The sequence below is a fragment of the Gastrolobium bilobum genome, unplaced genomic scaffold (assembly GCF_033153095.1).
Source record: "Gastrolobium bilobum isolate Gb01-03AN ecotype WA unplaced genomic scaffold, APGP_CSIRO_Gbil_v1 utg16915, whole genome shotgun sequence".
Taxonomy (NCBI): domain Eukaryota; kingdom Viridiplantae; phylum Streptophyta; class Magnoliopsida; order Fabales; family Fabaceae; genus Gastrolobium; species Gastrolobium bilobum.
In genome coordinates, this window is record NW_026896767.1 from 8,483 (window position 1) to 31,696 (window position 23,214).

The 23,214-nt window shown below is 39.5% G+C and overlaps 2 protein-coding genes and 1 long non-coding RNA gene across 3 annotated transcripts; 2 read left to right on the top strand and 1 right to left on the bottom strand.

Annotated features, from left to right (window-relative positions):
* Positions 1-1,044: 1,044 nt before the first annotated feature.
* Positions 1,045-3,505, top strand: LOC133301922 (uncharacterized). The gene is made up of 4 exons (XR_009750264.1): positions 1,045-1,183; positions 2,650-2,864; positions 2,984-3,164; positions 3,340-3,505. It is a non-coding gene; the product is annotated as an uncharacterized LOC133301922 (long non-coding RNA).
* Positions 3,506-5,526: 2,021 nt separating this feature from the next.
* Positions 5,527-6,912, bottom strand: LOC133301916 (protein FAR1-RELATED SEQUENCE 7-like). Its single transcript, XM_061501633.1, has one exon. The coding sequence runs from the start codon at positions 6,910-6,912 to the stop codon at positions 5,527-5,529; it is 1,386 nt and encodes a 461-aa protein (XP_061357617.1).
* Positions 6,913-10,491: 3,579 nt separating this feature from the next.
* LOC133301917 (uncharacterized) lies at positions 10,492-12,075 on the top strand. Its single transcript, XM_061501634.1, has one exon. The coding sequence runs from the start codon at positions 10,492-10,494 to the stop codon at positions 12,073-12,075; it is 1,584 nt and encodes a 527-aa protein (XP_061357618.1).
* Positions 12,076-23,214: the final 11,139 nt, after the last annotated feature.

Below are 23,214 nucleotides of genomic sequence, written 5' to 3' on the forward strand. Positions count from 1 at the left end.
CGTTGACCAATGTAATTCTCAAAAATTAATATATTATTTTAATATTAATCTATTAAAATAAAAATTTATTTTTCAATATATTAATTTTTAAAATATTGAATATTTTTATTTTTATAAAAATTAATTTATATTTTGGACACACTGATCAATAAGTTTTTATAAAAATTAATATCATATGACATTTTTTGAAGAATTATATAAATTTTTTATTAAAGGATATTTTTATTAAAAATATTTATTTTTATCATATATAGTATTATACAGTGCATTACCAAATACTAGATGATATTATCTTATACAATATATTATTTTATACAATACCTTGCCAAACGCTTGATAGTATTAAAATTCAATCAGGTCTTATACAATTAGGTCTTATACAATCAGGCCTTATACTATCAGGTCTTATACTATCAGGCCTTATCCTATACTATGCACCAAACATGCCCTAAAGGCCTGTTTGGTGTGATATATAAGGCCTGATAGTATAATTAAGCTTATACTATGTGTTATGACATTTTCAGTTGTTTAGTGTGACCATCATATAGTATAAGCTTATACAGCAGGATCCTCTTATACATCAAAATGATGAATAACTTAATCAAGCCTAGGTGTGGTGGATTAGGCATGATAAGGGATTGATGTATTAATATTGCTTACAAGTACAATTCCCAAGAACTAATATATAATTTCAATATTTATATATTGGGTTTGTTTTTTCTACAGTCAATGTAGATAACTTATCTACGTTGAGCCTAAAATGACGTCGTTTTGAGACGAAAATCAAGGTATTTTTATAATTATAATTTATTTCAGGATTATAATAGTCTTTTTCATTATAATTTTTTGACCCAAAACGACGTCGTTTTGGGAGAGCGAATGTAGATAACCTTATATACATTCAATGTAGAAACATTAAATCCTTGGGAATACTATTTCGACAGTCACTGTACCTATTATTATCTACGGTGGCTGCCAAAACGTCACCGTTTCGCTTAAACAATTAAAAACATCTAATCTAATTGGGGTTTTCTGAAAACTACTATTCACCATCCCTAATTCTTTCGCAGTCCATAACTCAGCGAAGGCAGCGGCAATCCATAACAGCGGCGACCGTAAACAAACTCTCTAATTGGATAGTGGAGGTTAAGCCTGTCCCTCTAACCCATCCCACATTGATAGGGTATATTTTCCTCTTCTTTTGTTTCATACATGTATGTCTGATTTTGTGTTTATATTATTTGCAAGTGTCTCTTTGTTAAAGTTGCATGAAAGTCAAATTACTTTATAAAATATTAAGAGAAATTTGTGAATGATAATCATTAATCCTCATGGTGATATTTTGAGCGATTTCATTTTAGAGCACAACATGAAATCAGTGACTTTTTTGTTTTCTTCTATTTGAGCAGCATATGCAATCATTGACTAACAAAATAAACAAGTATTTTGTGGCTCCATTACCAACAGTGTAGTCTGGTTCTTTGTGAGTCCTGTATTTTAAAAACATGTCTACACTACAGCTTTCAATTCACTTAATATGACCATTTGTTACGACAGAAAGATGACATGTAATTCAGTATGGGATTTAGTTTACCATTATGCATTTTGCATTTATCTAGATATGGATTATTGATGAAAACTAGTCTATAAAAAAAATGTATACAGATGTCATTTTTTGTACATGGCTTACATATAATTGTCTTTGAGTGATAAATATGAGCCAAATGTCATCACAGCCGAATAAGTTTAGATGCAGACTTGGATTTTGTGGTCTCTCTTTTTATTTTAAATTATAATTTTGGCTTTTAGCTTTTCATTTTATATGTATAAGGTAGTGGAGCAATTCTTGTTTTGACTCTAATAATAGATGTAATAAAATTATTCATGTACCTTCACCCAACCGTTTAAGCTTTTGGGGAAATTGGTTATTTTACATAGTATTAGGGCCTAAGATTAAGTTGTCTGGAATTCTATCCTTGCTGCCTCATATTCTAATAAAAACAAGTTAAATCTCAATAAGGCAAACCAAAAAAATGGATCTATGCATTTTTTTTTTCTCCTTTTCTCTCTTCCCATCATGGTCCTCAATAAATTTCCATCCAAAAGTGACCACTGACGACCACTAAAGGTACTTTGATCTTGGAATATTGATTTTAAATTGGCTGAATTCTAAGAACTAGAGCCTTCAAAATTATTCTTCAAAATTATATTGTAAGTAATTACCATGCACTAGCTAACAGACCTATTTTGAGAGAGATTTATTGGAGAATATACCTTCAAAGTTAGGCCAATTTTTGAATGATTCATATTACTCAATTGGTATTGACCTGAAAAAATCCTGAACAACAATAACAACTGTATAAGCTCGTTATATGTCCTAATAACGTTAGAAAAACATGCATTTAGATAAAAAAAAAAAGTAGACACACAATTCTGGGCAGATAAACATAAACCTGCTTCACTTAATGGCTTCATTTGCAACAAACAAGAAGCTCAACTTCTCAAGGAAATAGTAAGTTTCCAAATACTCATATGGTTTTCTCAAATTTAAAGCAAATTTGTTCAGTTCCTTTTTTTAGTCCAAACATCTTAGTTTTCATGTTATTACTTGTATATATAATCTCTGACTCAGGTTACCTTGTTTTTCAGAGTTCTCAGGGCTCTTGTCCTCATATTTTGCTCAAAAGACCCTCTGGTTCCGGGAAAAGAGAACTAGCAATGGCTCTTCTTCGAGAAATATATGGTGATGCGTGTTATAATGTGTGTTTCTTCCCATACCATATTTTTCCTTCTAAGTGTGTTCTATATTCCTAAGCTGACCTTATCAGACCCTTTCGCAGTTGTTCCATGATTTAAGACGTCAGGTAGAGATTCCTAAACTTTCTTGCCTATGTATAGGTTTTGGTATATGATAAGTAAAAAACTGGTTTTGATTATTATCTAAAAAAGTTGTTGGAGCTCATAGTATTCGCTACATTGACAGGACCAAAGACCTCTGATAAAGCTTCTGTCCCAATAACGTCCAGTTCTCATCACATGGAGCTCAATGTAAAAACAAGAACCAAATGCTAAATATGCTTTAATGGGATTAATCAAAGAAATTAGCCATATATATGTTATTACCCCCGAAGTCAGCAATATTAATTTCAAGTCAGATTATAAAGGTGAGTTATCTAAATGCATGTTTAACTTCTTAAACAGAGCTGTCCTTTAATGTGAACCTAGCTTACGTTCAATTTAGCTTTGAAACATTGTTCTCTTCATTGGTTGTTTTTGGTCTGTTATATTTCCTTGCTATTTCTGATTGTTGACACTATCTGTAATTCATTATGTTGACAGGATCATCATGGCAAGGGCTGAGAATAAGATTGGAGCAAGATTTTAGTACCTTTTTTATCCTTTTCTTTTTTCCAGCAGAAACAAGTATTTGTATTCAAATGTACTATGTGATAAACCATCTTTGTTAAGTATCAATCAATTGAAGCATGAATAGTATGAGTGTATTGTGTCTAGTTGTTGTACAATTAAACCTGGATTCCATGGGGAACATCATTGGTGACCGACCTCTGTTTCTTTTGTTTTAGCGTAAAACTTGAAATATTTGTACCTTACGTAAGCAATCAAAAATTAAAACATCTGTATCAACTTCGCAATTATACTTGCAATATTTCTCACAAGTAACTAATGGTTATATAGATCACCCCAACAAAAAACAATTTTGATCATGTAGTAATCAACTTCGCAATTATATTACAAACATTTGACAGATCCAAGAAATATCACTTAAGATAATGTCACATCAAAATCGCAAAAGAGAAAAACTAAATGGGACTAAATATTTTGGGAAAGCTCAACTCCTCTTGCAAAGTCATGTCAAATAAATTAGAACAGCTGCATCAACTTTTATTCTCCAAATAAATTAGAATAGTTGCATCCTACGAAGCACTGACACTTCAAAATTCCTAACGTGTCGTATCTGACACTTCCCGACACTCCGACACTTCAATACTCGTTGTAAAGACTCAAAAAAGATTCAAAGATTATGTTGCGTTGCATTTTGAGTTCTAACTATTAGAGTCGTTGGATTACGAGATTACTATTTTATTGAGTTTAATATAAATATTTGAGATATCTTATGCTTTTTTTGCAAAATTAATGGGTATTATAAGTTTAGCTTTGTTTTTTTTTTAAATTATTGAATATTAAATATAATATACACTACATAAATTAAAAATATTATATAATATCAAAACGTGTCCTAACGTGTCAAAATTTAACATTTTTTAGAATTAACGTTTCGGAGTATCGTGTCGTGTCGTATCCCATGTCCCGTGTCGGTGTCGGTGCAACATAGGTTGCATCAACTTCTATTCTCCAGCAAAGCTTCTAATTATTAGCTGAAAATAAGAAAAATAAATTAAGTATATGTGTATAACATTGAAATGCTATATTTTAAAATAAATAAATAAATTCTTACCAAAATAAAACCATGAAAATATGTACAGTAATTGTTATTCATTTTGCTTCTCTCTTGCAACATCCATCTACAAATAAAACAACACATATTAATTAAAAGTTCTATTAAAAAAAACATATACATCAACTACACAAAAACCTTTTGCTTCTGACAACCGGTCTTATTATGACCCTTTCCTCCACAATAACTGCAAGTCTTTTGCTGTTTTGATGCCATTTCTATGTTGGATTTTATACGTGAAGCAACCTTAGGACGCCCTTTAGTTTTGACAAATTGAGTGGGATCGCGCACATCTTTAATAAGTGAAACTTGTGAGACGATACTAGGAATTGGTTCATCTTCAGTTCTCTTTCTCTTTCTTTCCAATTGTTGTTGCAGAAATTCAGCAATCATAGCGTCCAGTCTTCTAATCTCAGAAATAGAATCTTTTGCTTCAGAAACAGCCATATTGATTTTGGAGCGTACCAACCACAAAGACAATGCACTGACTTGATTAGAAGTTGTTTCAGCATGAATGTCTACAAGATTTTCAGCCCTATAGCTTGCATCCATTGTCCATCTAAACAAAATATATTTTTCAGGAAGGGTTATTATTTGTTTCTTCTTCATGATGTATAAAATATGTCTACACAAAATCCTCATAGTCTCAAATTTTGCACATGAACAATAAGCTGTGAAGGTTTCTGTCAAATGGTAGTCGACGATCGCCCACCACTTTTTATAAACTTCGCGAGACCCTACCTGGTACTTGATAAGATTTTCGTTTGATGAGATCTTTTCATGAAAGTAATCAAACAAGGCAGCCTTCCACTCCCTTTTAAAGATCTCAAATAATTTTTTTGTGTAGCGTTCTCCAGCTATTGTTTCAATTGGATGATTAGTCTCCAAATTTGCTTTTGAATTTCTAGTTTTGAAATCCTCATCTACTTCTGCATCCCTCCTAGACTTGATTGCTTTGTCATTTTAGGTAACAAAGTCATTTAACATTGTATTAGAGTTGACGTATCCATCAAAAAATGCATTGATGCTCTCACTTCGGCCACTCGTGGTCATTCCGGCAAAAAAGTATCTTTCAAGTATGCCTTTGCCCAATGGTGACGTGAATTATACATGTTTTCCAACCAACTACCTGCTTTAATATCATATTTAGTCCTCATTGCTTCCCACTTGCTTTCAGATTCATGAAAGCTTCGACTTTTATACCACTCACGAAAGTCAACATCAAAACTATCTTTAAATTGTGTTCGCAGTGCTTGACTATGCTCCATAACATGTTTTTTGATGTGCCACGCACAAAAATGGTGTCGTGCTTCTGGAAATATCTTAGCAATTGTTTTTCCCATAGCTTTGTCTTGATCAGTGATAATAGCAACCAGAGACTTGTTAAACATACATGTTCGAAACTGTTCAAATAACCATTTAAATGTTGCCTCTGTTTCATCTTCTAACAAAGCGGCAGCAAATAAAGTTGATTGCTCATGGTGATTAACCCCCACAAAAGGGGCAAAAAGAAACTTGGACTTATTTATTTTGTAAGTCACATCAAACACAAGGACTTTGCCAAATTGAGCATAAGAAGCTCTCGACCTACCATCCGCCCAAAAGACGCTTCTTAATGTGCCATCCTCTGCCAGATGCATATCAAAATAAAAAGCTCCATCAAGAGAAGACTTCCTTTGAAAGTGTTTGATGATGCCTTGACTTTCTCGCCCTACATTATTCTTTCTTTGGCCTGATATAATAGTGCTAATTTGAACTGGGGTAATATTAACTTCTTTGTCCATAGCGTTCACCACCTTTGAAATTTTTGAAGATGTTAAACCCTCTTGATAAAGCTTACAAACAATAGATTTAGTATACTCTGAGCGTCGTAAATCATTATGAGAAGTAAGCTTCTTCACCTTTGTAGGAGTGTTAATCAATGGATGATTGTGTGTATCATTGAAATTCTCAACGATCCATGATTCATCTACTAACTTTATTTGGAACATGGCTAAGCAATTAGTCCTTGTATCCCTTCGCCTTTTGACATTATGAACATCAACTCTTTTTTCATTTAGTCTCTCGACACCTTGCTTTGAGCACACATATCTCCACCTATATAGTTGTTGTGTTTTCGTATTCTTGCTATAGTAGTGCTTACGTATCCCAAACCCCTTACCTTCTGCATAATCATTATAAAAATCATAAGCTTCTTCTGCTGTCTTAAAGACTCTACCCAAAATAGGGGTTTCACTAAATTCACTATCATCATCTCCCACAATTTCATGTACATTATATTCCCTACAATCACCATCTTTGTCTTCCATGATTTCGCACTGATCATCTCCTCCAAATTCATCAATGTCTTTCTCCAAATCAACAACATCGTCAAAAGATACCAAACTTTCACTTATGTCAATGTCTTCAATAGTTGTTATTTGTGAGTGGTCCATGATAAAGATATCACAACTTAAGCAACACCACCTTGTTTTATATAGATACCAAACTCACTCAAATGTACAACAACGAAGACATATAATGAAAGTGTTTTATAAGGAAATGGTTAACGGAAACAAAAGAAAAAGGCATTTTATTTTAAATTTTAAGATGGATAAAAAAAATGCTCTACGTTAAACAGAATTCAGATAAAAAAAAGCAAGCTAGAAAATTGGAATTTAGGGGAATTAAGTTAGACATGTTTAATTTATAAATTAAGGCAGTACTTCCAGGCTTTAATGGTTGCTTTGCTTGGCTATCATTTTTCACAATGCAAGCACTATTTTAGTTCAGTCAAAACACCCACCAGAATAAAATTTATGAACCTGAGGTGTTACATATAATTAAAATAAGCTCGTTGCATTCTGTTAAAGCGAATACTTCACATTATAACCAAGTTCTTCTCAAGCATTTTAATCTGAAAAATATATACCAAAATCTTGGAAGATGAATACTATTTATATGACACTAAACTCATAAAACATCAAATGCAGTAATTCATCACAACCATACCAACAAAGATTTCTAATATTTTACAAAGTAATTTGACTTTCGTGCAACTTTAACAAAGAGATATAAACACAAAATTTGAAACACCAAATACAGTAAGTCATCACAACCAATATGGTCTTTGAATGCAGAATACAAAGTGTCAACTTGCAAAAAGGAATAAGATTTACATGTATGAAAAATCAGAAGAGGAAAAAAAAAATCAGACATGCCGCTGTTGCAAAAAGGAATAAGATTTACATATATCAAAACAAAAGAAGAGGAAAATGTACCCTATCAATGCGAGATGGGTTAGAGGGACGGAGCTTTGCCTCCACTATCCAATTAGAGAGGTTTTTTACAGTCGCCGCTGTTATGGATTGTCGATGCCTTCGCTGAGTTTTGGATTGCAAAAGAATTAGGGATGATGAATATTAGTTTTCAGAAAACCCCAATTAGATTAGATGTTTTTAATTGTAAAACCCCAATTAGATTATATGTTTTTAATTGTTTAAGCAAAACGGTGACGTTTTGGCAGCCACTGTAGATAATAATAGGTACAGTCACTGTAGATATAGTATTCCCTTTATCTTTTGTATGGTTATGATTCCTAACATTTAATGCTTTCACGTATATATATAGCAAGTATTTGATTGTTGCACGTACAGCAGCTGCAAAAATGTATACCCCGTATATATATATATATATATATATATATATATATATACTCTTACACCCAATCTTGACCATTGATCCACTTGTATCCAATGGCTCACATTACTGAAAAATTAGAGCCCTGAGATATAAGTGGGATCAATGAACAAGATTGAGAATGTAACTTACACTGGTGTAAAATGATCCTGACCATATATATATATAAAATTAAGCAACCGTTTGTACAAGTAGTTAGGTTGGCAGTCACATACTATTCCCAAGTCCCAACGATCACTGGTCAATGCCTTTCGGAATGTCATTACGTTGATAGGTTTTTTCATATGAGTTTGCTATTAGTTTGAGACTGTACGTAGCTTCTCGAGCATTGACAATCTTGGATATTTGTGCTTTAGAATTTGAAGATGTTATGGACCTGGGAAAGGCCCACATCTACAAGCGGCCCAATCAGCATAAGCTCAAAGGTAAGCTCTATAAATAGGAGCTAAAGACCACAGGTACGACTGATCTCTTGAACCTTATTTTATACAATCACAACAGCGCACACACACACACCCCTTCAGGCTACGGCCATTATATAGTGTGTAGTGATTTGTTGTCCCCAAGATACCTAAATCATAGGTATCTAGAGAGAAATCCCTAGATCCAACATCAAAGACCCGACCTACTGTCGGACACATCTTCCTAGGGCAGAACATTGGCGCCGTCTGTGGGGACTTTTTCCCGCTATTATGCGATCAGAGGCCACGATGGCGAGGACAACAAGAAGTGGATTTCGGCAACCCGCAAAATCGAATTCCAGAATCCAGCCAATCTCTCATATCAGGGAGGATCCTATGGATCATCAGCAGATAGATACTGATGCAGTGCATGTTAGTGATGTGCACTCCGATTCGGCATCAACCCCAAACATCAATCCGAACGCCCCATACATGCAAGGCTTGCAACCAATGGAGGAACGGACGGCGGGAGCCGTGCAGGTACCGAATCATGCAGTTGGTGATACTCGGGTAATAGATCTGGCTGTTGCCGCGGTACTTCAGAGAATGGAAGAGATGGAGCGAAGGCACGGGCTTGAAAGGGAGGAAGGTGCCAGACAGATACGAGAGTTGGAGGCTCGGGTAGGTCGAGCCACTAACACGAACCCGGAACGAGCTATAACCCGGGTTATGAATGACCTGAGGATCACCAACACCCAGGCAAACCCTGATAGAACCCGGACTCAGGGGAGAGACACTGGGAATGGTGAAGGCCGACCTCAAGGAGGCATTCCCAACGGGGTTCACAATCAAGAACCCGAGGTTCGCAACAATGGCGAGGGGCAATCGGAAAGGCTGAGAGAAAATCCTCAATCCTCATATGGGAGACGCCCATCTCGGAACCCGAACCCAAACGACGTATCTGGAGTCTATAGGAGGAAATATCACAGGGGGCAGCACAATGATAGCCCCTTCGCGGACGAGATCATGGAGGCACCATTTCCAGAAAACCTCAATTTATCTGAAATTCTGAAATATGATGAGACGCAAGACCCTCAAGTGTATTTGGATGCCTTTGACATGGCAATGTACATTAAGGGAATTGAAGAACCGTTGATAACCCGGCTATTTGCAACCACACTGACGGGAGCAGCTCAGTCATGGTTTTTGTCTTTACCGGCGGGATCCATTAGATCGTTTGAAAAGTTCAGAGGAAGATTCTTGCTGAATTTTGCTACAAGCAAAAAACAGCCGAAGTCTGAGTTCGCACTGGGAAAAATAAAACAACAGCCTGGTGAGACTTTGCAGAGGTATTTAGACCGCTTCAAAATGGTCGCCTTACAGGTTCCCGGGCTATCAGAAAACGTTCATCTACATTTAGTGATTGCCGGACTGAATGGATCCTCCAGGTTGGCTAAATCCGTATACAAAGATCCAGTCCGAACTCTTGTTGAGTCCACTACGCGGTCCAAAAAATATTTGGAACTCGAACAGATGGAAATTGAAAATGCTGACCCAAGGCATCACCTCGGCCAGGCAGAGAAACTTGGAAGTCGAAAGCAAAATGATTTCCGGGGTAAGATGCCAGAAGAGAAAGTTCCAACTAAAGTCAGATTTGACAGATATGCGCCTCTAAATTCATCCAGATCACAAATCTGGAGGGAGGTGGCATCCACCAAAAAGAAGAAGGTGGATAAGCCTCGGCCATTGCTGAATCTAGTCGGGCTTGACCAATCTCGGTACTGTGCATTTCATGATGGCCCCGGTCACACCACTGATGAATGCTAGGATCTCAGAGATGCAATTGAAAGGTATATCAGAGAAAGAAAGTTACGCCAGTATCTGATACGAACTCAAGGGTGGAAGAATAATAAGAAGAGAAGAGGAGCGCGGCCTATGAGCCCGCCTCGAGAAAAAAGATTCAAGGAAGAGGGTCGAGGTAAGAAGCCGAGCAAAGAAGAAGATGAGTTCATAGAACCAGAGTTTGACTGCAATGTGATTAGTGGAGCTTTTGGTGGAGGGGGTGATACCATGAATGCCAGAAGGAAGTACTTAAGAGAAGTGCTCTCAATACGAGAGCGGCCTAAGTTCAAAGAAACCGAATCGGAGGCACCACTACTGTATTTCACTAAGAAGGAGTTGGAGGATGTAATGCCGGGACACGTTGACAGGTTAGTTATGACAGGAACGTTAGTCAATTGTAAAGTCAAAAAAATGTTCGTGGATAACGGCAATTGTGCCGACATATTCCTATGGCAGGCATTCCAGAAAATGAACCTGGATGAAGAAGATTTGAAACCCTGCAACACGGCTTTGATTGCATTCAATGGCCGTAACACTATCCCTAATGGATACATTGACCTGAGGCTTACTTTGGGAACAAAGGAGGCCTACAAGTCGGACTGGATAAGATTCATAGTAGCTGATTTCCCTTCGGAATATAACGTAATTCTGGAAAGGCCAACTATCCATGATTGGGATATGCTGGTTTCAACCAAGCATCAGAAGCTCAAGATAATTGGCAAGCAGAACACGGTCATCACCATTGCTGGGGATCAAAAAGAATCCCGGGACTGCTACTTCAAGTCGGTTAGGGCAGTGAGTAATGACTTTAAAAATCCAGCCGGGGTGAACCCCGTCGGTAAGCAGGATAGTTTAAGACAGAAAGGGCAGAAACCAATTAATATGGTAGAATTGGACATGAGGGACGACACTCAGATCCCGAGGCCGGAACCCGACGGAGAGCGGGAAGAGGTAATCATTGGACAGGAAACTCAAACAGCCAAGATCGAAAAGGGGTTGGCGAATGAGGACAAAGTCCGACTTACGGAGTGCCTAAGGAGGAACACAGACGTTTTTGCTTGGAAATCCTCAGAGATCCTTAGGGTGGACCCTGATTTTTGTTGTCACAAGCTTGCGGTGTACCCAGGATCTAAGCCGATAGCTCAAAAGAAAAGAAAGGTCAGCGCGGAACGTCGGCAGGTGCTAGAAGATCATGTAAAGGAATTGCTGGAAGCAGGGTTCATCAGAGAAATACAATACACAACCTGGTTATCCAATGTGGTGATGGTAAAGAAGCCAAATGGGAAATGGAGGGTGTGTACGGACTACACAGATCTGAATAAAGTATGTCCTAAAGATGCATACCCCATGCCCAATATAGATCAGCTTGTTGACAACTCATCCGGTTTCCATATGCTATCCTTCATGGATGCATATTCGGGGTATAATCAAATCCCACTACACCCTGAAGACCAAGAAAAAACTGCCTTCATCGCAGAAAAGGCAAATTATTATTATAATGTAATGCCTTTTGGACTGAAAAACTCAGGGGCCACCTACCAAAGAATGATAAATCAGGTATTCGCGGATCAGCTTGGCCAAATTGTGGAAGTCTACATAGATGACATGATTGTTAAGTCAATTAACTCACCAGTTCATACTGAGGATCTGGAGCAAACCTTCCAGAAACTAAGGTAGCATAATATTCGTTTGAACCCAGCTAAATGTGCTTTTGGATTCCTTGCAGGAAAATTCCTAGGAATTATGTTGACTCATAGGGGCATAGAAGATAACCCGAACAAATGCAGAGCCGTACTGGAAATGAAGCCACCGGCAAGCAAAAAGGAGATCCAACAGTTGACGGGAAGACTAGCCTCGCTCACCAGATTTCTACCTCAGTCCGCGGAAACAACATTACCTTTTTTCAAGCTTCTGCGAAAAGAGGTGCGATATGGGTGGACCTCGGAGTGTGAAGCTGCATTCCAAGAAATAAAAAAACAGCTGGCATCACTGCCGGTCCTGTCTAGTCCAAGGCATGGGGAACCGTTGATAATTTATCTTTCTGTAGGAGATGTCGCTGTCAGCTTGGTCCTGGTTCAAGAAAACGAGGAGGGGCAACAGCCGATTTACTTCGTGAGTCGGCTCCTCCAGGGAGCAGAGCTCCGCTATCAGAAGCTAGAGAAGGTGGCTTTCGCCTTGATGATCTCGGCTAGAAGGCTCAGAGCATATTTTCAAGGGCACTAGGTTGTGGTCAGGTCAGATTTACCAATCCGACAAATCCTACATAAGCCCGACTTAGCAGGAAGGATGATGGCCTGGGCTGTGGAATTGTCAGAGTTCGACATAGTTTTCGAAAGCCGAAAAGCAATCAAATCTCAAGCACTGGCAGATTTTGTCAGAGAGCTGACTTCAATCCTAAAAGAAAGCTCAACAAACCCAGACACCTGGAAAATCTACGTGGATGGATCTTCAAATTCCAAAGGTAGCGGGGCCGGGGTAATCATTGAGAACCCGGAAGGAGTAGCGGTAGAGTATTCCCTGCAAATGAAGTTTGAAACATCAAATAACCAGGCAGAATATGAAGCATTCATAGCCGGGCTTCAGCAGGCAAAGGAGCTCAGAGCAAGGAGACTACAAATCTTTAGTGATTCGCAATTGGTCACCTCTCAGATCGGAGGAAGCTACCAAGCTAAAGGACCGTTGTTAGCAAAGTACTTGGATTCCGCAAGGCAGTTAATAGCGGAGTTTGAAAAAGTAGAAGTCCATCATATTCCACAAAATGAAAATAGCAGGGCTGATATACTGTCAAAACAGGCGAGCACTAAAGGTTTGGGAAAACACAAGACGGTGGTTGAGCAGGATATCCCAGAACCCACATGTGTCATGCAGATAGCCGAAGGCAAGGATTGGCGTAGTATCATCATTGATTACATAGAAAACGAGACCCTACCCCCCCCCAAAAAGGAGGAAGCTCGGAAGCTGGCTAAGGACGCAGCATTATACACAATGGTAGAAGGGAAACTTTATAGGAAAGGAACTTATTCCCTTTGCTAAAATGTCTAAGCTCGGAAAGAGCGAAATACGTCCTGTCTGAAATCCATGAGGGGATCAATGGTCAGCACATTGGAGGTAAGGCACTAGCCCGGAAAGCTCTCAGAGCAGGATATTTCTGGCCATCTATGAGTCATGATGCGAAGGAGCATGTGCAGAAGTGCGATCAATGCCAGAAGCACGGCAAGAACCTGTTGGCACCACCAGAAGAGTTAAGTCTGATCACGACTCTGTGGCCGTTCTTTAAATGGGGGATGGACTTTTTGGGCCCATTTGCTGCGGCTGAAGAACATTTAAAATGGTTAATAGTGGCTGCCGATTACTTTACTAAATGGATAGAAGTAGAGCCGGTGGCTACAATTACCACGGCATGGATGCAGCGCTTCTTCGAAAGGAACTTGATCTGCAGATTTGGGATTCCAGCCGAGGTGGTTACCGACAACGGGACCCAATTCACAAGTAATACTTTCCAAGAATTAATGGCAAATCTTCACATCCGACATCGTTTTGCGTCTGTGGAACATCCTCAGTCTGACGGCCAAGCCGAGGCGGTAAATCAGGTTATCATAGCCGGGTTACGGGTTACGCAAAAGAATGAAGCAATGTGCCAAGGGGAAATGGGTAGAAGAACTATGGTATGTTCTATGGGGGTACAGAACCACGATGCAAACTTCTATTGGAGAAAGCCCGTTCAGGTTAACCTATGGTACCGAGGCCATGATCCCGGTGGAACTAGGAGAACCATCATGGCGAAGGGTCCAAGCTTTATCACAAAACGAAAAAGAGAATAGTAACAAAATAGCTGTGGAACTGGATTTGATAGATGAAGCTCGGGTCGCTGCTCATTGTAAAAACGTTGCGGCCAAGCAACTCGTGGCAAACAGATTCAACAAAAAGGTAAAGCCGCGGTCATTTGTGGTGGGAGTCTGGTTGTTCGAAAGGCGGATAACGGAGGAAGAAACGCAACTGAAGGAAAATTGGCTCCAAGATGGGAAGGACCATACAAAGTTAAAGCCAAATTATCACAAGGAGCTTATGTGTTGGAAACCCCACAGGGGAAGCAGGTCAAAAGGACTTGGAATGCGGACAAGTTGAAGAAATATTTTAGTTGAGAAGTTCTTGCTCATACATTGTAGTTTAAATTTCAAGTTCAATAAATGGAATAAATCAAGTATGTTTTTCAGATGTTCATTTCAAGAAGAAATCTGAGGTAGTCGAACCCTCTTGTCTACGGGCAAGATGGAGTTCCAGCCTGGCCCATAATGTCGAGGTATTTGAACCCTCTTGCCTACAGGCAAGACGGAGTTCTAGCCCGACAAACAACGTTGAGGTAGTTGAACCTTCTTGCCTACGGGCAAGGAAGAGTTCTAGCCCGACAAACAACATCGCGGTATTTGAACCCTCTTGCCTACGGGCAAGACGGAGTTCTAGCCCAGCAAACAACGTCAAGGTAGTTGAACCATCTTGCCTACGGGCAAGGCGGAGTTCTAGCCTGACAAACAACGTTGCGGTTTTTGAACCCTCTTGCCTACAGGCAAGACGGAGTTCTAGCCCGGCAAATAACGTCGAGGTATTTGAACCCTCTTGCCTATGGGCAGGACGGAGTTCTAGCCCGACCACTAAGGTCAAGGTATTTGAACCATCTTGCTAACGAGCACGATTGGAGTTCTAGCTCGTCTAGCCTAAGGGAAAACTACCGAATATATATATCAACCTTGCCAAAATGAGCAAGGGAGGCATGCTAGCCTAACAAGTTAAGGCGGGAAATTAGGGGGACGCCCTTAATTCCCTAACGTCCTTACAAAAAGAATCTAGTTAAACAATAAATACCAGAGTACATCAACAAGGGCATGAAACCAAATTCAAATTATCAATCAAAGAAGTCTAAAAACAAGAAAAGTTCATGAAATGATCAAAAAGAAAACAAAACACAACAAATTACCAGGTAAACCGGTATTTTGGCTCTTCACTCTGGGTTATCATTATGCATCATTTCCCGCATCTCGGCCTCGAACTCGGCTCCAGCTGCATCCATCGCTGAAGTAATCCCAGCAGCTCTACCCCTGAAGTCATCCCAACTTGCGAGGTGCTACTTTCAGGTATGTTTTGGTTAGTTGAAGGAGGGGGATGTGAACCCCACCACGAATGTAGCTGAAGCAGTCCAGCTGGTCGAGCTTCAAGGGAAATTCGGGGTTAAATTACCTTACCTGGTTAACACCATTTTTAAAGGCACTTATGGCGGCCTTTTCAAGAGCAGAACAGTTGAAATCATAAGCAGTTTGCAATTTTTGAAGATCCGACTTCAACTTGTCGTTCTCCGCAGTCAGACCAGCAACCTTTAAATCCTTCTTCTTCAGAGCATCTGATTGTTCTTTGAGGCGATTTACAATGCTATCTTTATCAGCAGTCACATTGAGGGTTTCAGAGATAAACTTTAGGTCTGCCTGTGAATTCTCCAAAGAAGTCTTCAATTCAGCAGCGCTGTGGGTTAAATTCTCATTGTCAAGAATAGCTTGACCATGCTTCACCCGAGTTGATCAAGCTCGACAATAGTTTCGCCATGCTTTTCCAGCAGCAAGGAATATGGTTTCACCAACGAAGCAGTCTTGAAGGTATAAAGTTTTGCCTTCTGGAGCTCTTCCATCTCGGCTCTCGAAATAATTCCAGAGCCAAAGAACACGGCAGGATGACGTACGACACCCCGGAGCTCGGCAGTTACCCCTGACTCCCATAACGCTCCCCTCCTAAGACCAGCTGGGAGAGCAGCAGGAGCAGGGGTACCCCGAGGAAGAGTGATAACAGCATGTGTCCCGCCCCCACTAGCCGAAATCGGAGAAGCTGGATTTGCATCATTCTCCGTGTTCTCGCCGTCATCAGTAAGATCCAGAATGGAGACCCCATAATTTAAGGCCAGGGTGGAAGTGGTTGCAACCGGGCTGACCGTCCTTGGTCTCTTCGAAGGCGGTGCTAGTGGAGCAGATGTTTGGCCGGTCAGAGACAAAATATAATTCGGACCCGGTCCTTCCTCCTCTTCATCAAAATTCATGTCGGTATCTGAGAGTAAAAACAAGGTTATAACAGTAACAGGAAAACAACCAAAATAGCAAATTTTTAATAGCATAAGGCATACTGGTGGGTTCGGGGTTGGAATGAGATTTGGCCACTAAAGAGGCTGCGCTCAGGTGACCCTTGGAACCCACATGGGCCAATAAAACCTTAGCATTGGCTTTATCTTCTTGTGAGAGACTCAGCTTGAAGTCGGCAGGCCTGCAACAATGATAATCCTGAGACCAATAGAGGGGAAAGATGGGTTCCCCATCTTCACCAATGAACCATGGCTTCTCCCCTACCTCGGCCACCACCTTAAAGAAATAGGCTTTGAAGCCCTTGAAGGAGTCACTGTATACGGAAAACAGTTTTCGAGGGGGTTTGCTAGACCGGCCTCGAATGCTACTCCATCCCTTAAGTTCAGGAGGTTCTGAGCCGGTACGTGAGGTATAAACGGTAAAGAAATATAAGAACAAGGGGACGGTGCATGGGAGGGACAAAGAGCTGCACAACTGTTCGAAAGCAACAATGTAAGCCCAACCATTGGGATGAATCTGGGTTGGCGCGAGAAGCATGTGATTTAAAAGTTGTATCTTGAATGGGGAAAAGGGAAACCGAATCCCAATCTTCGTCACAAGATCTCGGTAAAAAAAGAAGAAGTGTGGTTCTGCAGGGTTCCGCCCTGAACAAACGGGCTCATCATCTACAGGAGTGAAGGTATTAAAACTGACCGGGTTACCAATTGGAAGCTCGGATACCTCTTCAGTGGACATCTCGGACGCGAAACTCAAAACTTCCTCTATAACCCATGGATACTGCGCGTGGAGATCGCTGGTCACGGGGGCAGAACCCTTCTCGGCTAGGTTCACCTCGGCTTCCTGGGCTCAACTGGTGGAGGTTGGGTCCGCATTTAATTCTGTAGAAGGGGACTCCATAAATACCTAGAACAGTAAAATGGGAGGATTAAAAAGCAAGAAAAGCACGTAACCAAGATACGTACCCGAACTAAAAAAACTAGTATCGGAGGAGCTGGAGTCGTCAGATCCGACAACAGGAGCAGGGGTTGAGGAACCCGGGACATGGGAGCAACTGCCCAAAACTAGGTCGGCCATGAAGTCATTCCCCTTTTCGACAAACTGGGCACTAAGATAGACACAATTGAAACAGGGCTCTGGATTTCTAACACGGAGGAGAGATGAGACTCCTGGATGTGATGTAGGAGTGTGTGTAAAAGTGGTAACCGAGATGGAAGATGAAGGGCGAAAAGGAATTCATCGGCATGGACGAATTGCCTAAGTTGCGATAGCGACCCTGACTATTGCCTCGGATTGACAAGCGAGATGGAACCCGTCTCCCTCGAAGACCCCTTCCACGACTACAGAGGGGGAGGTTGTTAGTATATGGATGTCCTAGAGACAATCTTTTAATTAGATTAAGACATATGTGGACCTTTGTATTGTCGCAAATAAATAAAAGCACTATTTATCTTGTTTCATATTTTGTCTCAATATTACTGTTAATATTTTATATTACTTGTATTCGTATGCAAGGTAAAGACCTTATGAGCTACAGATATGGAGATGTCTTAGCTAAATTCGTGGGTGGATCTATAAGGCTATAGCTCGCACTGAACAGACCCACAAAAGAGACTCTATGAGGAAATCTCACAGAGAGTATCATTAGAGTAGTCTCTTTATATTTGGGTATGTCTTTCCTTAGACAGAAGTTATTACCTAGACTATGTTATAGAAGGCATGCTTTGACTGTATACCTCGTCTGCTTGAAACATGGGGACTCATAGGTATACTGTTGGGCTTGTCCTGAAAGAGCACAGGGCTAAGGTGATAAGCTGAAGGAATTTGTCAAATCTCTGTGAGAGATTAGGTTATCTGTAAACCGGAGAAATCGGGATGACATTTACAGGGACTCGGGAATCTATGCATAGTAAAAGAGATCATGAGATGATCTGCCTTTAGAGTCAGTAAATTGAAGATTCCCTATTTCGAATAAAGTTTACCCTAAACCGCAATGGTTGATACGCTTCCTTACCCTAGGTTTTATGGGAAGGTAACCGAGACGAAAAAAAATACATACGGCAACCAAATATGTGTAATAGGATGATCAAGTCATTAATCTAACTAGCTCTGGGGCAACAAAGCATTGCTAGTGCTCTGTGTTGTCATTAAATGGGTTGTGGGCTTGTTGGGCCCGAGCCCATTTATGTCAGTGGCTATATTGAACCTAATGGGTCACACACTAAAACCTTAATGTCATGATGATATAGCATTAAAGGTATTGGGCCTAATAATGGTTGTTAGCCCAAGATGAAGTTTGGAAGCCCACCTAAGAGGGAGATGGCGCATGGTATTGTTAATGGGCTTGGATGGTCCAAGACATTACTAATTAATTTAATTAGTTAAATTAATTATCAAATATTTAAATTTTGAATTTTGAATTTGAAATTTGAATTTTGAAATTTGAATTTTGAATTTGAATTTTGAAATTCGAATTTTGAATTTGAAATTTGAAATTTGAAATTTGAATTTGAATTTTGAAATTCGAATTTTGAATTTGAAATTTGAAATTTGAAATTTGAATTTGAATTTTGAATTTTGAATTTAGAATTTAAATGTTTGAACGTTTGAATTTAAATGTTTGAATTCGAATTTGAATTGGCTATGAAAAGTTGTTTCATAACAAAAGGATAAGATGAGATCTTGTTGGAACAAATCTCTTGTATCAAGAGAAGATCTATGGAGATCTCCAAGGGCTGATTTGGGGTGCCATTTTGGTTGGAGATGATTGTCATCTTGTCAAACCAACAAGCTCCAATCAGATTTGGTTATTGAGAGAATCAATGAGCTAGTTGGTTCAAACTTGAATGCAACAGCTCAAATGTATCTGGACCCTTTTTGGGCTGAATAGGGGCGCATGAATTGGTGGTCATATGATGACCATTAGTTCAGAATTTTGACTAGATAAAGACCTAGTCTTATGAGGATTCAAAGGGGAGGTTGTTGGGATTTTGAATTGCAACAACTCCACCTTAGTCTCACTCACTTGTGCGCCACTTTCATTATAAGTAAAGTAAAAATTCTGATTTGATACACTAATTCTCTCCCTCTCTTGTGCGCCTAGTTGGTGAGTTCCTCCTTAAGGTTTTTCAAAAGAACCTAGCCAATTCTTCTATATACCATTCCCACTCTTGTGAAGTTTTCATGCTGGAGACTTCACTCTTCTAAACACATATACCTAGCCTCCTTCACCTATTGAGCGCATAGGAAGCCTCTCTGTGGTGGTCAATTGGTGGCTTTCAAGAAAGCGTTCTTGCATCTTGACGTGGGTGGTGTGGATCAACGTTAGAGGGTTTGAACCCTTCAAACCTAACACTGATCGCCTTGGAGTTTTGAACTCACAAACAAAGGTAATATCACTTGCCATAAAGCATGATTCTTGATTGCATGTGTAATTCCGCATATGAAAAATTTTGTTTTTCTGTCTCACATGCTACGACCTTCAAGGTCATTTTACTTTCAGAGGTTAGATGAGGAGGCCCCTCTGCTTCCACCGCTTCGATAGCCGCCTAATAAAGCAGCCTGAGTCTTCTCCTCGGTTCGAGGCCTGCCATACAGCCAGAACCTTGGACCAGGAGGCAAACTCTGGATGAACCTTTCCTCTTCTGCTGCATGCTGTTCATCCTCCTCGGCCTCAATTTCGTCGATACGACCAAACACGCGAGGACAGGTGGATCTTCCTCGAGTAACATAATTCCTTTCACCCATACCAGAAACAACTCAAAGCAAGATGCGTAGGAAGTGAACGGGCAGCTGATAAGCTTATATAAACAGTGCAAGACTAGTACATAGAGCTTAATCAGACAAGAACGGTATGATGCATTACAAATGCAGGTTGACACATGCAAAGGGAAAAACAGGCAAATAAGTCTAAAATAAATGAAAAGCGTTGTAAAACCAAAAGCCATGATCAAATTTGAAAGTAATAGGTGCGAAGGAAAGAAATGCGGAGGAAAATACCTGCAGGAAGTGGCCTTAAGGAAATGGGAGATTGACAAATGTAGAAGATGATGAACGCCAAAGGAAAGTGGTGTGGAGGATGGCAAGCGCTTCTGGGTAATGAAAGAGGCAAAATGGCTTGTAATGGCTTGTAAAATCAAAAATGATAATACAGAGATTGAAGTTGAAAGGTTGAAGCCCGCGAAAACTGAAGGGCAGGGGCATTGTGGTAATTTCGAAGCAGACAGGACAGTTGAGAGACATTTTTTCAGAAGCAATCAATGCCAAGGCGGCAAGAAACGCACGGTGTCACACGTCATACCTATTGGAGGGGGGTACGTGGAAAAAATAATCATTAGGTGGAAGGGAAATTGTTTCTTATTCCAAAGCAATCATTAGACAGCAGTTAGTACAATCATTCCCTACTCTGCCGAAATAAACGACCGAGGTTCCTAGTTTAAGACGATCAGAGAACCAGGACCGCGACGGCGTAGCCCGGATTTGATAGGCGATAGATCATCCTGGGTGCGAATGTGCTCGGAGAAACCTGAGGAAGCTTTCTTCTCTTGAGCCGAATTAATAAGCCGAGTTAAAAAGCAAACCGGACAGATGGCCAACGTCCGGGTTAAAGCACTTACAACAATTGCCCTGACTTGGATATCCCGACAGCCTGAAGACTCAGTCTACCGGGCTGGGGGGGCAACTGTTATGGACCTGGGAAAGGCCCACGTCTACAAGCGGCCCAATCAACATAAGCCCAAAGGTAAGCTCTATAAATAGGAGCTAAAGACCACAGGTACGATTGATCTCTTGAACCCTATTTTATGCAATCACAACAGCGCACACACACACACCCCTTCAGGCTACGACCATCATATAGTGTGTAATGATTTGATGTTCCCAAGATACCTAATTCATAGGTATCTAGAGAGAAAGCCCTAGATCCAACATCAAAGACTCGACCTACTGTCGGACACATCTGCTTAGGACAGAACAGAAGAAAAAGAAGAAGCAGCTAATTTGTGAAATCAGAAAATATTTTCGCTACATTAGGTATACCGAACATTCGGTACAATTTTTTATTAAATATAAAAAAGTAACACATTTATATTATTTTTATATTTAGGGTTATTTTCTTTCATATTTGTTTTTACCATTTGGAAAAAGATAATACCTATATCCTGAGAACTCAAAATGTGCTCGTGAAAGTAAAAGTTTAAGTGTTCCATTACCTAAATTCGTTTTTTCACATTTAAAAACTTAATTTGTGCCATAGCAATGAAGACTGTAGTCAACAGCCTAAATTACCTCACCAAGGAAAAAAAAAACAGTTAGCACTACGAGAAGTTGTCTCTTCTGTCATTTCGTTTATACCACTATAGAACTCTCCAGTGAATTAATTTTGAGGGTAAATAAATATGCGGTCACAGTGAGTAACTAAATGCGTGAATTTTTTTTTTGGTAAACCTAAATGCGTGACTTTAAATCAATGTTATTAGAATCGGATCGGTTATTGACCCGGCCGAGGTACCGGGTTAATGGTTCAATCGGTGGGTCACTGGTTGAATCGCATGAACCGGATATATATATAAATTTATGTTTTATACTTAATTATATAATAAATATTTCAAATGGTGCAATTCAAACAATAACATGATGTAGTCTAGTGATAATTACTATGTTGTCTACCTTCAATGCACAGGATTCGATTCTCATTTGATGCAAATTTTGAAATAATTCTCTTAACTTAATAGTTATATAATATGTATATTACATGGTGCATTTCATTCAACAAATAATGATAGCTTAGTGGTACAAAGTGGCGTTCTTCCCTACAAAGGGCAGGGTTTGAATCTGACTTGGCACAAAAAATTGGAATATTTTGTAGATTATTTTGAAAAACCGGTTTAACGAAGAAATCGGTACCGGTTGAATCGCAGTTTATGACCGGGTCACTGGGTCAATACCGGGTCAAATGCTTAAACGGTCCAATACTAGAACCGAACCGGTTGATAGGCCGATTTTCGGGTCAACCGGTTGGACCGGCCGGACCGGTCCAGTTTTAATAACAATACTAAGGGAGGGAGGGGGGAGGAATCTTGATACAAGTTTTATGGACATAGTGATATATTGTGAATAAGAATGCACTAAATCCATTTTATGTTTTAACCTTTACAATTTCTTTTTTCTGTTAAAATTCTGATATGATAATGTTAGAAAAAAGTAAATAAGGTATGCATAAAAAAAGGTAGGCATAATATCTAATTTATATATGTGCATTCTCTTTCATAATAGAATTTATAAAATAATGGTAGAATAAAATTGCAGTGCTAAAATATTATACAAGGTAGTCTACAATTGTCTCCCTTGACCACTTTAAATATTCCATTTCGAAATAGAGGAATAGAAGAATGGTCCATGTGCTTCTTGGTTGACGATGAGAAAGCCAATGCATGAGGTTCTCTTGGGCCCAACACCGTTTATGTAATTTACAGCCAACTGCCCTAGGAATATAGGGACAACTCACTGCTTCCGATAGATGCACATGGTTTACCTAATTACCTTACTCTGTAGAGTTCTTTCGCATCTTCATGCTTTCCTCTCTCACATTTTCCTTTTCTGTTTTGAGCGGAAAAAAATTAGAATATTATGTGCCAGAAGCCTAGAGAACTGTGCAAATCTTTTCCATGGTTAGTTGTGTGAAAAAAAGGCTAAGGTTTGTACT